Raw genomic sequence first — 16817 nt, 5'->3', positions numbered from 1 at the left:
ATTGGTTTGCAAGACTGCCTTGATAATCCAAGTCTTTGGTAGAAGCACAGAAGATGCATTGACATGACACATGACACATGTAATAAGCACATACTCACAAACTGTGTCTTAGTGCCATCTGGTTACAGCTCTCTCTTTTTTCTTAAAGAAAACAAAATCGTGTTATGTTACAGTCTTTGTTTTACTAGTGGATATATATATATATATATATATAATATATATATATATATATATATATATATATATATATATATATATGTGTGTTATGGGATATATATAACACCACACACACTGGTACCGATGGCTAACGTTGCAACTCTGACCCCTGGGGGAAAAAAGCATAATACCAAAGTAGTAATTCCTCTAGAGGAAAATATACTTGAACTTTGACCCATTCGACTCCTTGAGACCATCACTTTCAATTCAAACACAAAATGTCTTACTTTCAATCACTCAACAACACCCACAGTACAGAAATGTTCATTAATGATCAACAAAATGAGAATACATTTAAAAAAAAAACTACATCCTGGACATCACAGAAACCCTAGATGAAATTGTACACAGTATATAAATTATACACAGTATATATATATATATATATATATATATATATATATATATATATATATATATATATGCTGTCATTTACTGTTTTGTTATGTATAGTAATGGCTGATTTCCATACCAGAGTCATTATATTGAAACTGTGTGTAAAAAATATTCTCTTAGGTTGTGCAGATTTCTATTTAAGCCCATAAGACGAGAAGTCATTAAGTTAATATGTACCAGTAGTCTTATAGTTCTCTGATGAATCTTTACTGTGATAAAGACCTTACTGAAAGTGCAAAATGACATGCATTGTTTTATCTCATCTATCAGGTATCCTAGAATTACCTCCATTTGCATGTCATGCATTACGTTAATGGGGTATTTTGTTGCCGAGCTGCTAATGTATTCCAAAATATGACTGTCTTGTTATGTAAGTAAAATGCAATTTCCTAACATAGAGCAGCGCAGTTATAGTGCAGTCCAATATTATCTGGAGATTGAAAACTGAACATATTAACATTATTTGCATTCCTTTTTTCAGATGGTTGTAAGGTACATTTGTAAGTCTCTGAGATTACTCTATTATTGTTATTGACAATGCAGGGAGCATCGTTTTCTGCTTGTGGTGAGACACGTTCTCCAGCATATGTTTGAAATAACAGTAGTCCCAGATATTGGGGAGCAAAATGTATATCTGTGATTGCTATCCCTAATCAATAGTTGATTTAGAAGGATGCAATGAAACAGTTTGAGAAACTGCGTACTGGTAGCAAAGGGAACTGTCAAGTCCTGCTCAGGTCATAATGATTTGCAGGTGTGTACATTGGAACATGACTTTGTAAAAAAAAACAAAACAACAACAACAACAAAAAAAAACTAAAGTGTTGACTGTGTCAATGACCTTGAAATAGTGTACCAAATTCCATTATACAAAAATGGATATCCACCAGATTGTGTATAGGCTCCCTTACAACTGAATTCACACATCAAAATCTCTGCTAATATTGCACAGATGGTTTTCCACATGGTGAGAAGGGTTCTGAAGGTGGTAAAAAAATAATGACATTGATGTCATGTTGAGAATGACGTAGACTGGCATAATTTTACAGATAGTTTCAGGGGATACTAAAGCTAATTAATTGACTCAAGTCATTGAGGTAAGTGGTTGAACACAACCATTCTTGGTCCATATTTTCCCTAAAATGTTCAACACAGCTTAATAAAGGAAAGTGTGCTAATGTGGTAATCAATGGGATGTTGTCAGAACAATTTAAACACCTTGTCTGTCACACCCAATCAGAGCCATCCTGGCTGCCCATGGTGCACCTATTATAAGTATAGGCTGGGATTCAGGGGAGAATCATGAGGGCTCAAAGAAACTCCCATAGCTGTTGGTGATGCAATCTGAGTTGCAACATTATCCTTCACCTCCCTGACCTCAACATAATTTACAGAAAATACCCTCAATGGGCAGGGATTGCATGGCTTTGTCATGATGCACTCTAACAACACCCATACTCCAAAGAAGAAACCATGATCCAGACACGGCATTGACAGTAATCTGGCAGGTGTTCTGTCAAACCACAGTTCAGTCCGAAATAACACAAACACACTGGGTCACAAAGCCACAAACCAGCCATTATATATAAAAGCATTTGAAAATAAATTGAACACCTGTCTTCTACCAGTGTAGATTAAAAATGCCTCAGTGTGCGCTCAGTTCAACAAAGAAAAGGTTTCTGCAATTCAAGTGCTGGTATATAATGACAGGCATTTAGCAAAAAAGGCACTGCATGTAATGACAGGGTTTGCAGTCAGGAATAAACTTCTGATTGGTGGAATATGGCAGAGGGTTCATGCATTTCAATTGATTTGCCGGTATGTTCTTTCTTTAACAGTAGGGTGCAGGCTTTCATACAGTGCAAACTATGAAACAGCAAAGAAGTTTTGGTCATTTCCTATGCATGAGTAATTTGAAAAATAAGAGCCCTATTGTATAGCATCTTAAACCACGAGGCTTGATACTCAAATCCCCATTGAAATGGGATATAATTTAATAGAACATAATCTAATAGTTATTTTTTTTAGTGTTTTAGATGTTACCTTGTTACCTGGTGGGTAATTTAATGGGTTTATCATATGGCACCATGTACACAAGGACAGTTTGGGACTGTTCAAGCTTGTCAACTTACACCTCAATGCATTCTGGTAAGTGTAGTCCTGCTGTGAAAGGTACTTAAGATAGGTAAAACGTTCCAGAATGCATTGCAATGTGAGTTAAAAAGCTTGACTGGTCCCAATGGAGTCACATGGTAACCCTACCCAGTACCCTTCTTTATCTTCTATAAAATATACATATAGGAACACCTCCTAAGAGAACACTTCAGTTAAGAGAACAACCTTGTGGGGAAACAGATGCCTAAAGGAACAAAATAACAACACCTTTTTTCGGCACCACTAGCGATTTGTTCTCAACAGATACAATACTGTTTTGTAACCTCATAACTCATCATCATCAAACTTAAATTCAAGTGGTTTATTCAGTATCAAAAGTGACTTGAGGCACACTGATTGGTTTTATTAAATCTTTCCAGAACCACCATTATTTATCATTGCCTCTTTTTGTATTCCGAGTCCCATGAGTCCACCTCGTCACTACAAAATGGCACGTAAATAAATGGCCACTGTTTCTCTTGCTACAAAAAGCTGTAAATTGTTTGAGCTCTTGAAAAAAACTGGAATCAAATACAAGTCGCCTAGCTATTTGATGTTATCCTGTTCTGGTGAATTGCTTCACCATTAATTCAAATCATTTTGTGCATGTCTTCATTATTGTACATGTACTCATAATAAATCTAGAGCTGCTGCTGCATTTTTTAACATGTGTAAGGGTGCTGTGTTAATTTAATGTGACAGTTTATTATTATAGTTTATTAACATACACTTGCCTATTGCTTTTCTATTACTTATTCTGTTAATTTCATATGTTGATGCATGTGCGTGATGACAAGCAATACATATTTATTTATTGATTCATATTGTGTCCGGTGGTCAACTCTGTGAACTCTTTGGTTAAGAGAACACTTTGCTTGCTTTCCAAAGGGTGTTCTCTTCATGGGGGACTACTGTATAATATAAATAATAATGTAAAAAGACAGCGAATGTAACCATATAAAACATACGTTAATTCTACTGTTCCACTGGAAGCATTCCAACTAATTACACATTTTCCAGCTGAAATTTAACGATGGCAGAATTTGAGTTCTCGGTTAAGTGTAGTGTTGGGAACACCAAATCTTTACTTCACAAATTAAGTACTGTATTTTGAGGGAGCTTTGAACTTTAGCAGATCCTCTGTCAGTACCCTTTCTTAGTGCTAGCTATCCAAACTGCTTCAAGACACTTTGATATAGCTGGGGGGCAATTAGTTTACCTTAATTTAATAATTTACTTGTTTAACCCTTTTTATAATAAAGCAAAACAAACAAAAAATAAATAAAATAAATACAAATCCACACATACAATAACTATAAGGAGACATATCATTAGAAGTTAAAACAGAGATTGAAGAAATTGTTACGAAAGAGACTTAATTGTTAGGTAATGGCTGCAAATTCATATGAATCTCAGCTCGATAGGATTGCAAAAGAGTAACATCTGAATTACAAATGCTTTGCAGTAATCTGCACTCATGCTCTAGTTCTAAATACAAAAAAATCACAATCCATGTGGAACACAGCAATGGCAGCTAATGCATTGGGATTTACATGAATTTGCGGCATTATTTGAAAGTGTCACCAGCTGTTAAACTTGGTTTAATTGGAGTGGGGGCCAAGCTTTTCAACAAAAGTCTGTTTTGTACAAACTAATTGTCTGAGAGGAATTAAAAAAGGTAACAGAAACAAATAGCAAAAAAAAAACAAAAAAAAAAAAACCCACACGACAGGTATTGATAACTGTTTTATTGTGTCTTTAATGCTACATAATTTCTATTCATTTAACTGTCTTTAAAAAAAAGAGAGGGAGGGGGGATGGGCTTCAATCTTAACAAAATATTTCCCAGTAAATGGCTTCATAGTGCACCAAAATTCAGCGGAAATCTTATAAAATCAGCAATTTCTCAGTAAAAAATAAAACAAAATAAAGGGCCTTGTGTGTACCATTAAAACAGTTCTGTCCCTCTTTAATTCACAGATTAATACAGTGTTTCATTTAAACGACTCAACACTTTCTGTCCTTTACATAATAAATACCAGACAGCTGGGTTAATAGACCTGCACATTGTTACTGATGCTTGCTGCAATGTGTCAGCTGTTGGTATTCTGTTATTTCAGTTTTCCATTATGCTTTTATTTGTATATATATATATATATATATATATATATATATATATATATATATATATATATATATATATATATATATTTTTTTTTTTTTTTTTAAAATCTGCTTGCCGTCATACATTTTTCTTTGATCAAACAGAGCTCTGACAATAAGTGGAAGGAAAATGGGTGTGAACACCTACAGGTTGATTGTGTACAAACAGTAGAGAATCACACTTGTTCTCTATAGGGGAGAAAACTACCGGTGCATTTAAAGTTATTCCTACCCACTTCTTTGTAAATAACAACCTGCTGTACAACAAGAAATCGAAAAAAAGAAAAAAAGAAAAGGAAAACCTACTGTCAAATATCAAAGATGTTTGATCCCAACCTGGCACTTTCTTTACAGAGCTGTCTGTGGCAAAGCAAGGACAGAAAGAAAAAACAACCTGTTATTGTGACCAAAGCAGCAAAACCCAGGTCCCAAAGTGGCTCGCCTGGGAAAGGCATGGCTGAGTGCTGTGCAGGAGACCACTGATTCCTAACTGGGTGGTTGCCGATCTTTGCTGTGCATTCCACAGGGACCATTGGCTCTGGCGTCTACTTTCCTAGGTTGACAATATTAAGGGTGACCATCTAGCTGTTATGTTCACATTTTGGGGCATTTTTTAAACTTCCCTGAAAGTCATTTTGCAGTCTTTTCTTTATGTACCACTATACTATTGTTATTTAATCTACCAAACTTGTCATATTGTTATCCTAACCCTAACCATAAGTATATGTACAAAAACAGTGTATGTATAGTTACCCAGAAACATCCATGGTTATCGCTTTTCTGTTTTTGATTTGTGGCTGTGGCCCTTGATTCTTGATGATGGAATAAAGACGATCCCACACAGACATGCTGAAATAACTCTTCTTCCCTTTTATTTTTGGATCTCTCACAAAGTGGTGTCAATGATATTAATGGATATTGCTCTTTACAGTCTTATTTTAGAAGAGTGTGCTGGTGATTATTCCATAAGTTGCCAGCACCAAAATAAACAGTGTCAAGTGATTTAATTTTAAAACACAGCCAGATGGATGCATGCTTTTCTTGTACTGAATAAGTGCAAGTTGGATGTAAGCATGGATGCTTACACAGTGGACACAGGTTTTGCACAGATTTGAAGTATATTGTATAACTCACTTTAAATTGGAGACAAGACTCTTTCCTTAATGCAGTCATGTCATTGGAAAAATTATAGAGGAGAACATTTAGGTTTATTTCTAAAGAGCTATGGTAATCAGAAATAGAATGTGTATTGAATGTGTATTGCATTTTTGTATAAAAAAATTGTAACACGGTGTTATCTGATACATCCTGTACCTTTGCTGTGGCTCACAATGTCTTATTGCAGCTAGACCAGGGAGTTTAAACTACAGCACATGACTTGCTAGTGCAACGGGCAGTGTTGTGTGATGCAGTGCCATTACAGATTCTGTCTGAGATGTTGCACCATGAAGCAGCAACAACTTTGCACCAATAGTGTTGTATTTGAACTATCTTAAAATAGCTTCATATCCTAAATTAGTATAAAAACCAAGCAAATAAACAAAAGGGTCTCTAGGATAAAGAAAGGCAGGGAGGTGATAATGTCAGTAGGACTAATAAGAAGTAATAAACAGGAAGTTAAATCCTTTGCTGCCGTCTCAGTTTGTTTAAGCGAAGACATTGCTAATGATGCAGGTCTCCGCAGCCAGGATAATTTAATACAAAGTCCTCTTCAACAGTCTGTCAAGCTGATTCTTTAGTTGTCGTACTCGGTAAGTGAATGGCTGCTGTTGGAATTAGGGTTCGCAATGAAGATAATTTAATCTCGTCCCATTTTTCTTTTGCAGTGTCGACAGATTTTAAGGTCAGAGGGGTGAAAGGGCTGAAATGTGGGTCATTTTGGGGCTATAAATCCATTTTAACAGTGTAATAATGTTAATAGCTTCCCTCTGGAAACAGATCATTCTTTTTTTTTGTAGACCTCCCATATGTCAACAGGCACATTTAGCTCTAAGAAATTACCAGTGTAACCTGTTAATCTTGCAAGAATGAATGAAACAGGTACCATTTCATTTAATGTTTAAAAACATGCAGTGGTAGGCAAGGTTAAAGGAGTGCCAGCGAAGTTTTTAAAATCCATGTTCTTCTGCTGAAGATCTTTTGTTTCATTGCTTACATTTCAGTTTAGAATATTTTAAAGGCAATGTTATTGATGAAAAGTTGTTCTGGCTTCCTAATACCTAATGACTTCATGTGTTGTCGTTCAAACTCACTTCAGTAGTCTAGTGGCAACCAGGCCATGTGGTATCAGGTTGAAATATTTGCATATCCTGAATTAACCTATGAATCTGAATGCTTATGATCAGGTACAAAGGGTAATCAGTTCAGGACAGCATTTTCAACATGGTTGAAATCTCCATCTTAACAACTGCTTTTTCATGGCATCCAAACTCAGAAATTTTAACACACTTCCTCTATGGCACTGTCTGAAAAGATCACATTTGATGGTTGTCCTTGACATATGTAGATGTGATACATTTGAGTCCCTTCCGAAGTTCAACAAACAAAACAGTATGTACTTCTGTTAACCACAAAATTCAAAACCAGATTTGAACCACAATCCCCAGATGTATAATTCTACCACCATGTCTGGTTCTGAAGGAGAAAGAAGAGAGAAGAGTTTTCATGATTTAGTTAAACAGCTATACGCAAAACACCCAGCTTTGGCCATTTTTGGAAATAGAGTTGAGCGTCTTCTGATAAGCTCTCCATCCCCAGGCAAGTCATTTCACAAAATAGCAAGAGAAAGAAATTTTAAATGGAAGCTTAATAGCCCAAGAGCTCTTTCATAAGTTAATTGTAATCAAGAAGCAGCAATCAAAAGGTGCTTTGAACAGTATTCCCCTTAAAAGTGTTAGCTATATAGGATAAGATCCCCCTATTTAACCTTGAGTGCTCATTCAATACACGGTAGTCACATCTACGCATTGTTAAATGAATGTTCTGGAGATCAAGACAACCTCCCGCAAAATATTTGCAGAAAATGGTTCTGAAGTAACAGGTTTGTAATTGTAAACAGCTTAGTGAGAGGATCGCCCAATACGTAGTTTAGGATGACCGTGACCTCCTACATTAAAGCAGCTGTAAAAGCAAAGGAGAACACTAGGGACATTGCTCACTGATTGAAATAGTGGGGATTTGGCTTGCGTTTGCGTTGGCCAGTGCAATCATTCCCAGGGTTATCCTGTGATTCTGCTCAGTTATTTATGTTACACAATCCTTTGGATATTAAAGTTAGAAAGGACAGCTCTAGGGAGCTCAGGTTGAAGGTGGCGCCTCCCTGGCTTTACAACTAGTAACAAAGACCTTGTTTGAATTGAAATGTGGAGTTTCAATTACATCTGATTCTATTGTGTTGCTAGTTTCATCCTGGGGTGTAGTATAACTACACTGTTTAGAGTATATTGACATGGCTTGGGTTAGATTTGTGCTTGTAACAGGGGTCTTGCTACAAGTGGCTGAAGGATGACCATTTAGATGACATAGATGCATGTTCGCTGCTTGGTTGACAGGAGACAGAGACTAGAAGGTTGGGATTGATATTCCCCACAGGGGCGCAGGTTTATTTACATAGATGTACATATGAAGATACTGGCAATGGTAGCTCACGTGTGACATATGGCCCGGTGTACAAAAGGCAAAATAAACACCGTACAAAAACTAATAAAGGTCCCAATTCCACATGCTATACTGGTTTGGATCTACTATCCCAAAAATAACTCTCGGGCAGTTCACCCACTCCAATCTCGAACACACACAAAACCCCTGACCCCCTCCCGACCTCAGAGTATACATACGATCTCCGTTAGAGGTGGTCACTTCGTTTGCTGAACCCAGTCGCTCAGCGGCACAGACTGACCGATGCTTCGGCAGCAGCAGCGCTCTGAATGCCAGCAGCATTGATCTGTGTAATCAGGACCTTTTTATTCCTGGTGCGCTCCTGCTCCATGCCTAGCTGCTGATTAGGTGCAGGCAGCTGCTAAACACACACACACGTTGCTCGTTCCCGCAACTAACACAGCAGGCAGGCTGCTACGCACAGAACGTCAGGTTCTACAATAAAACTTTCGTTTTTATACAATCACAACACTCGTTTTTACAATAAACAATTACAGAAGCCCTCTCCTTTCCAATTACCCAGCATGGGGAAACCTCCAAGTGCAATGGTGATTTTTAATTGGATTTGTATCTGTTTAATATGGACTGAAGTGAAAATGATCCATATGCTGTAATTACTGTATATGGTATGTACTCATATCATGAATCTGTTCAGTCTTGAACAAAGAAGACTACGTGGCGACCTAATTCAAGCATTCAAAATTCTAAAAGGTATTGACAGTGTCGACCCAAGGGACTTTTTCAACCTGAAAAAAGAAACAAGGACCAGGGGTCACAAATGGAGATTAGACAAAGGGGAATTCTGAACAGAAAATAGGAGGCACTTTTTTACACAGAGAATTGTGAGGGTCTGGAATCAACTCCCCAGTAATGTTGTTGAAGCTGACACCCTGGGGTCCTTCAAGAAGTTGCTTGATGAGATTCTGGGATCAATAAGCTACTAACAACCAAACGAGCAAGATGGGCCGAATGGCCTCCTCTCGTTTGTAAACTTTCTTATGTTCTTATGTTCTTATAACTTATTAAATATACATCTGGCAGCTTATACATTAAAACACCATGACATTTTCGTGATAAGACACATGATTGATTCCAGATCCTTAGGCAATGTCCCATATTAAGTCAGAATGCTGTTTTTTTTTTGACCTGGTAGGTAATTAATGTGAAAAGCATGTCCTGTATAGAATATGTTTAGGGGGTAGTGCTTATTAGCTCCACTTTGGGATTAAATGATTGGCAGGTCTTTCATCTACGTGTAGTTTTAATACCTGTGCTCTCTGACACTGCATTTGCTATTTTTACATTGGGATCAAGAAAGTAAGACAATTACACACAGGGAAGGCTTGTCTAAATCAAGCAGAATGGTTCTGAATTTTAAACTGTGCATTACAAAAACCATTTGGGGTTGACATATAAAGTAGGTGCTTGTTTGTAATATTCGACGGCTCCAAAATATCCAGTACTTAACTCAAGGCTGCTGATGAAAAAAGGTACCTTTGGTGCATCTTAAGACTTATAATGTGTAAACACCCAATATGCACACCAGTGTCTACTGGTATACTGGTATGCATCCCTGGTGCTGCCACAATCACAGTATATAATTAATGCCAGTGCGCTATCATTTCTGAGCACTAGAGTGTGGTTAACTGCTTAAAAAAAAAAAACTTTGACACCTCTCGCAGGGTCTGTTTTGCAACCCAATGCCAGTGGAAACTAGCATTGCTGGCAGCATTTCCATGATGAATCTAGTTCTGCAGCATACACACCAGTAACCTCACAACCCTATTGCCAACCCCTGTTAGGCAGGTATCATTTTAAAACACTTTAAAAACACTTTAACTTGTCAAACGGATTATGTTAAACCATCATTTTAAAGTAATGTGGTCTACAGTAATTAGCTAAACAGTGGCAGATCTTAACAAACCTGATATTCTGAGTATCCTTTTCACTATATTTCTATTACCATCCATCACCGTTTAGATTAATGAAACAGACCCATGCATGTTAAATGTCAACATTTTACTGATCCGCACTTAAAAAAATGCTCTGGAGCGTAACACCAAATTATTATAAATATTACCCTAATTTGCACAGATCATTAACTTTACTAACTGCATTTTCATTTGTTTCATCTGTTTTTCTACAGGAGAACAGTTTTATGAAACTTCACCTTACGAACCTGCGAGTTTCCGCCTTACTGATATATTCCGACTTGCTTCAATCTCCTCAGGTAAGGACTTTTTTCCCCCTGAAAAATCATCTATTTACTATTTTTTTTTTTTTTTCATTAGTTACTTTCGATGGATTTATGGGCAGATTGCTGACTCTTAAACTAATTAAGTAGGTGTAGGACAAGTGAATGTTCCGCACCTGTCAGAATATCGCAAAAGACTTTGGTGGTCTAGTGGTTAAAGAGAATGGGCTTAATACCAGGAGATCCCTGGTTCTAATCCCTGCTCAGCCATTGACTCTCTGTGTGTGACCCTGAGCAAGTCACTTAACCTGCTTGTGTGCCGTCCTTCGGAATGGTTCGTAAAACCAAAGTCCTATTGTAAGTGATTCTGTAATAGCTGTTGATGCATAGTTCACTTCCTAGTCTCTGTAAGCTGCTTGGGATAAAAGCTAAATGACTAATTAATCATTATAAGTACATATGTGTTATGTTTATAATGTAACATGATTTAAGCCTTTTATTTAACTAATGTAATCAAAGAAACTATAAAATGATTTCGCAAAAGTCTACAGGAAGCCATAACCACAGTAGTACAGTATTTTATGTTAGATTTCAAAATGTCACATTTTTCAATTGTTGTCAGTTTTTTTTTTTTTTTTTTGTTAAGTATATAGAAGACTGCAAAACAGTAAGTAATTCAATATGCTAACCTAACATTATTCAACAGGTTTCATTTGACTTTATGAAGCAAGATGTGTTAATTTTATAGGGTGATACAAAACTTTTGGCCAAAGCTGTACACTGTATTAGCAACTTAACGGATAATGTAGTGATTTTATTATTGTTAGGTGACATCAATTCAATCCCCTAATGCTTTTAGGGCACTGAATAGCATTGCTAATTAAACTTTAATGCTATTTTAATAATGCACTGCACTGCAAGCCTCACTCAAGGGGGAAACCTTGAATACAAATTTTGACACTTAATTTGCTGCTTATTTCAGCAGGCTCATCATTCATTTATGCAGGTCTGTTCAGCAGACACAGAGCCCCTGCATTTATGTTGCCAGCTGTGCTGGGTAAGCACTTCTCAGCTTAATGCAGTGCAAATTATTGTCATAAAATAGGGGATATAGAAGCTTGCATCAGTATCATTCAGATAGGGATATTAGAAGTTGAGCTTTCATTTTTCAACCTTCAAAATACAAATACAAATTCTGGGATTATTTTTCTTGCGGTTTAGATGAGATGTCATGTAATATCTTACTCCTTCTCAAATACCGGTACAACACCACTTCTGTAGTGGCTAGCAAAAATGCCTTTGTATTAAAAAGATCAGCTGTATTTCCCTGCTATGTAATATCCTATTATGTTAGTTCTGTATGATTGTCTATTGTTGTTTCTACTTTGTTTTCTGCTTCAGTTGCTATGCCTATTATTCCATCAAAAATGTGTTACTGAAAAATCAAAGGCAGATTGTTGGGTGGGGAGGCATTTCAGTGTTGCACAGGCTCTGAGCATAGTCAGGAAATTGTGGGGAATTATCATGACATCTTGGCCGGTGGTGGGCGACCCTGGGTATAAGACAGTCAAGTAGACAGACATTTCAGATACTGCCATCATCAATGTAAATAGGGAGTTAAGTGGAAATTAAGACAGTGGTGATGCCCCATAAAGTGGGGAGTTTGACTTTTGTGATTTTTGAATTCACATGTTCATCATTGACGCAGTCACACTGTATTTAATGCAAGCAACTAGAACTGGCTGTTCAAATCTGGTGAAAGCACCTTAACACAGAATTCAAAGATAGAATTTGAGTGATTGCAACAAGAGCCACTCAGAATGTTTGCAAACATTGCAACAAGATAAGGAGACAGTAAAAAAGCAATGGAAAGCGAAAGTGTTAAGCTCCTAGCCTTCAGTTCATATTAGTATTCTACTAGATGTGTTAACTCTGCTTTCAGTTCATTCAATCCAATTGCAATAAAACCTTCTTTGTTTTTCATGCTTCATAGCTTCATCTTCAGTGCAATAACCCCAGGCAATTGCCCATAGAAGTGCTTTCTTAAATACTTAAAAACAAATTAGTTGAACTACTAAAACCACATTTGTTTGCAGATACAAGCCTACAACTCAGTATTATTATGCTCTCTTTGGATGAAAAAAAAACTGTGGTGAGAAAGTCTAAAGAGCCAATCAAACTACAGACTATAAAAATGTAAGAGGCCTATTTTAAGATGGCATTGTTACATCAATTGGTTTTACTGAAGCATTTTTTAATACTTTACTCTAACTGATCATAACTCTTTTCGTGCCTTATTAGGCTAAATTAAGCTGTACTTTATACCAGTACTTCCTTGAATGTTTTACCTGGCATTACCAACCAGCTACTTCACAAAATGATTGACATGTTTTGACACTGAAGGCACTGCTGATATGAAATAACCAAGGAGGTGCAAGTGCAACAGACTACTTGAAAATAAGGAATGCACACTGAGAACTTTCTTTAGCCTAGAATGATAGGAAACCTACACATATCATATGATACAAAAGGATAACACATCATGCATTTAGTGCATTTACAGCAGATATGCAGTTAACAACACTTCGCCATTTCACAGATGCCAGATATTTTGATCAATAGAAATTAAGGGCCTCCTTTTACCATACGCAAGACATGATGACCGTGTGTAGTCCTGTATACTATTTCCATTTCCCTGTGGAAAACAAGGATTTAGAAGATGCTAAATGAAAAGGGCGGAATAGCACTGCCCCCTCATTTGCATTGAATTAATGATGTTTAGGTATGCAAAGCAGCATGTTAAACATAGATAATGAGCTGCCATACATTCATGAGCTATTCATAAAGGTCTCTGACAAGGATTTTTTGCAGACAAAAATGACCCAAAAATTTCGCTGACTGAATGCTGCTGCAGAGCGGAGAGCATAGGCAGCAGAAGCTGTGTACTGATTTGAAATGGCAGATGTTTAAAGTCCTGTATATGCAGAATGTGTTCATGCAACACTATCGTTTACTTTAGGCTAATTGTAAGTAGACAAATATAAAAAGAAAATATGCTGAAATAATTTAGTTTCAATTTAAAATAATATTTTATTATTTATGCGTCCTACAACAATGTGAAGCTTACAATGGTTTGTTTTGTATTACATGTTGGATAGACAAAAAAAAAAGCCTTCTCATTTGATTTTACTACTGTACTATTTAAACTTGTTGTACATATCTATATTTTTACATAATGTAATGTGTACAGAAAACATATTCATGTTATTTTAATATTTTAACAGCATTGCTGTTCAGTGCATACCCAGGTAGGACTAAAAGACTCTCTAAAACTAATTAACTGAATGCTGTGGTCTTTATATACTCAATTACGTGGCATGTAACATGATTCTTATTCTTAGCATAACAGAGCTTTATATCCTAAGAATTTCTGATGAAGTGACTCTTTAGATCAGTTTGGTAAACAAACAGATAAGATGCAGTCAAAGAACCACCGTTTCTTGGATTTAATTAAAGCAGGCAGTTAATTTGGTGTGTCACAAATCATTGACCTCCAGGTTATCTGCGCTACAGACACATTTCTAGTTGTTGTTTAGACACTTATATCATTTTTAATTACACATCTCTTTGAAATGTTTGATTTCTACTGCCAGTTAAAGCTGCGGGGCTAAAATAATGAGATCTCTGTTTTGTGTCGTTAATCACATATTTATTTTACACTGTAACACAAGAAATAAAGAAGCTCTGAAGGATGAACCCAGAGGTTACCCTGAGCTGCCTGGGCTACTGAAATGATAATGCTGTGGACCCCACAAGCGTGAATTGTACATAAGAGCCTGAAGCTAGGTTGTCTTTGATGGAGACCTGGCTGCATTCAGGATGAGCGCAGTGAATATTTGTTTAATTGGGACTGGTTGCAACGCTAACTGAAGAAAAATAAATACAACCTGAAACTGAAGATACAAAGAACGATTCAAAAGAGGGTTTCAAAAATAATACTAACAGCAGACACATCCATATACAGATCACGTTACTAAAAAGGCTATAAACTTTGAATTTCATTTTCAGAGTTAAAAAGACTCCAAACACAGCCAAATCCATTTTTCTATTTTTAAGAGCAAATTGTCCCATGCCACTTTGTTACTGGCAGCTATGCTGCTGTGCCGATCTAATGAATTCAATGCCAAACATTTTTTGTTGGTAAATTATGTTTTATTGGTTGCAAGCTCTGGATTAATATTGAGAAGGTAACGAGGAGCAATGGGAAATTAACCAGTTGAGTAAATATTAAAGTTTTGTGAGTAAAAGGTGTGTGAAAAACAGTAAAAGCCTATTACCAAGCACAATGAAATATAATACCATGTTCTGTTTGCTCATTGACTACTTATCCACCAAAACATGTATTTGTTATTCAAGGAGGAAACAACTCAAACTGGTGCTTGCTAAGCAGTTGTTTCTGTAACGCTGAAAAGGTAATTAATGGGTGCTTCTTGCTCATCACAGCTACTGCAATGACTTGGCAATGGTGTGACCTTGGCTGGATCAGTTCTTTCACTGTACTCTGTACAGGGTTGCAACCCTTTAATCAGAGTTAATCATTTCTATTAACCAAAGTATCTGACATCTGTGGAAAGGTGACTGGGAGTAAATTGATGAGGGTTCGTCAAGTTATTTTCCTGGAAAGAAAGACAGAAGATGGATCAGGCTATTGACAAGAGAAATGGACAAAGGCTAGCAAATGAAATGGAGATTAGCAACAGACATCTGCAGGGATGATGAATAGAAGACACTGGGTTAGTCCAGAAACCTGGGAATACCTGCAGTTTGCAGCACACTGCAAGCACTTTGTGATGGTGATCCACTATGAAAGGCGCTATATAAAATAAAGACTGATTAATAGCTGTCCCTCACATGACTGATTAAAGTGATTAACAAAATAATTCCATGAATTTGTTGTGCACTTCCATTTGCTCTAGAGATCTACAATGTGAAGTTTTTTTTTTTTTTTTAAACGCGTTAGCTAGTACTACAGCAGGTTGAAAAAATCTTTGCAAGCCATGCTTTCAGATAGTGTTGCACTTACTTGATCAGCAGCTTCTTTCCTGCAATTAACCAGACAGCTTTTTGACATGCTTTCAGGCCCTGTGGGACTTGACGAATTGACTTAGAAAGAGCAAGTGTAACAGATTGCCTGAGAGGAGTGGGAATTGAGGACTTTCTTTAACCTCATGCAGAACCAGACATGGCATGCGTTTCTTTCAGACCTGCACATTTCAAACCTATGTAGCTAATAGAAGTGCAAACCAGGTAAGATTTATGGAATTATTTTGACCCCATTCACGCTTGTGATTTAAGGTGGCACAGGGTTGCCTTTTCTCATATGTGAACGCCCCAAAAAAATAAAAGGCAGCCCAAGGCCAGCCTAGATTTAGTTTACCGTTTTGATGTGGCCCAAAGACTGCAATCCAGGAACAGGGCCGGTCTTTACATATACATACGAATGCAAAGCAGACTTCGGGGCACCTTTTCGTATCACGTGACCAATCTGGTTACGTTGCTCAGTACTCCCATACTCGCAAAAGGTAAGTAGAAAGATGAATGCTCTGATAGCCAAGACGACAGTAGATCGATATGGAATGGTAATTATTTGTACATCAAATAACTTTAACTATAAAAATATTAAATAAATAAAAATCTAGCGGGTTAACGTTCAGGTTGTTTCTTTCACATAATATATACGAGCTGCAGTGCATTCATAATTCAGCTTAATTTGTCACAATTACCTTTTCTTCCTGTTATTTAGTAACTAAGCGATAAATAGAAAAACTGCAGGACTGTGGATCTCAATAATGATCAATAATGCTGCAACTTGGCATATTCAGGCACCATTGTTTATTTTGCATGCAATAATATACATTGCTACAGAAGTGTGTGTCTTTACATTAAAATGCCGATCGATTCTTTTAGCTGCTTGCTTTTACACACACATAAAATATTGTTCTCGTCCACAAATATTAAGATTGTTGATGCACCATAA

The 16817-nt window shown here is 36.7% G+C and overlaps 1 protein-coding gene across 2 annotated transcripts in view; it reads left to right on the top strand.

Moving 5' to 3' along the window:
- The window catches only part of LOC121302242 (GDNF family receptor alpha-2-like), a 58213-nt gene that overhangs the window by 4252 nt on the left and 37144 nt on the right, over positions 1 to 16817 (top strand). For both annotated transcript variants that reach the window (XM_041232082.1, XM_041232083.1), the window contains exon 3: positions 10733 to 10816. In XM_041232082.1, the coding sequence (XP_041088016.1) occupies positions 10733 to 10816 (84 nt within the window). The remainder of the gene's footprint in view (positions 1 to 10732; positions 10817 to 16817) is intronic.

Source organism: Polyodon spathula, chromosome 29, assembly GCF_017654505.1.
Source record: "Polyodon spathula isolate WHYD16114869_AA chromosome 29, ASM1765450v1, whole genome shotgun sequence".
In the NCBI taxonomy this organism is placed as follows: Eukaryota; Metazoa; Chordata; class Actinopteri; order Acipenseriformes; family Polyodontidae; genus Polyodon; species Polyodon spathula.
The sequence above is the reverse complement of the archived record's forward strand: the minus strand, read 5'-3'. Positions and strand labels throughout refer to the sequence as shown.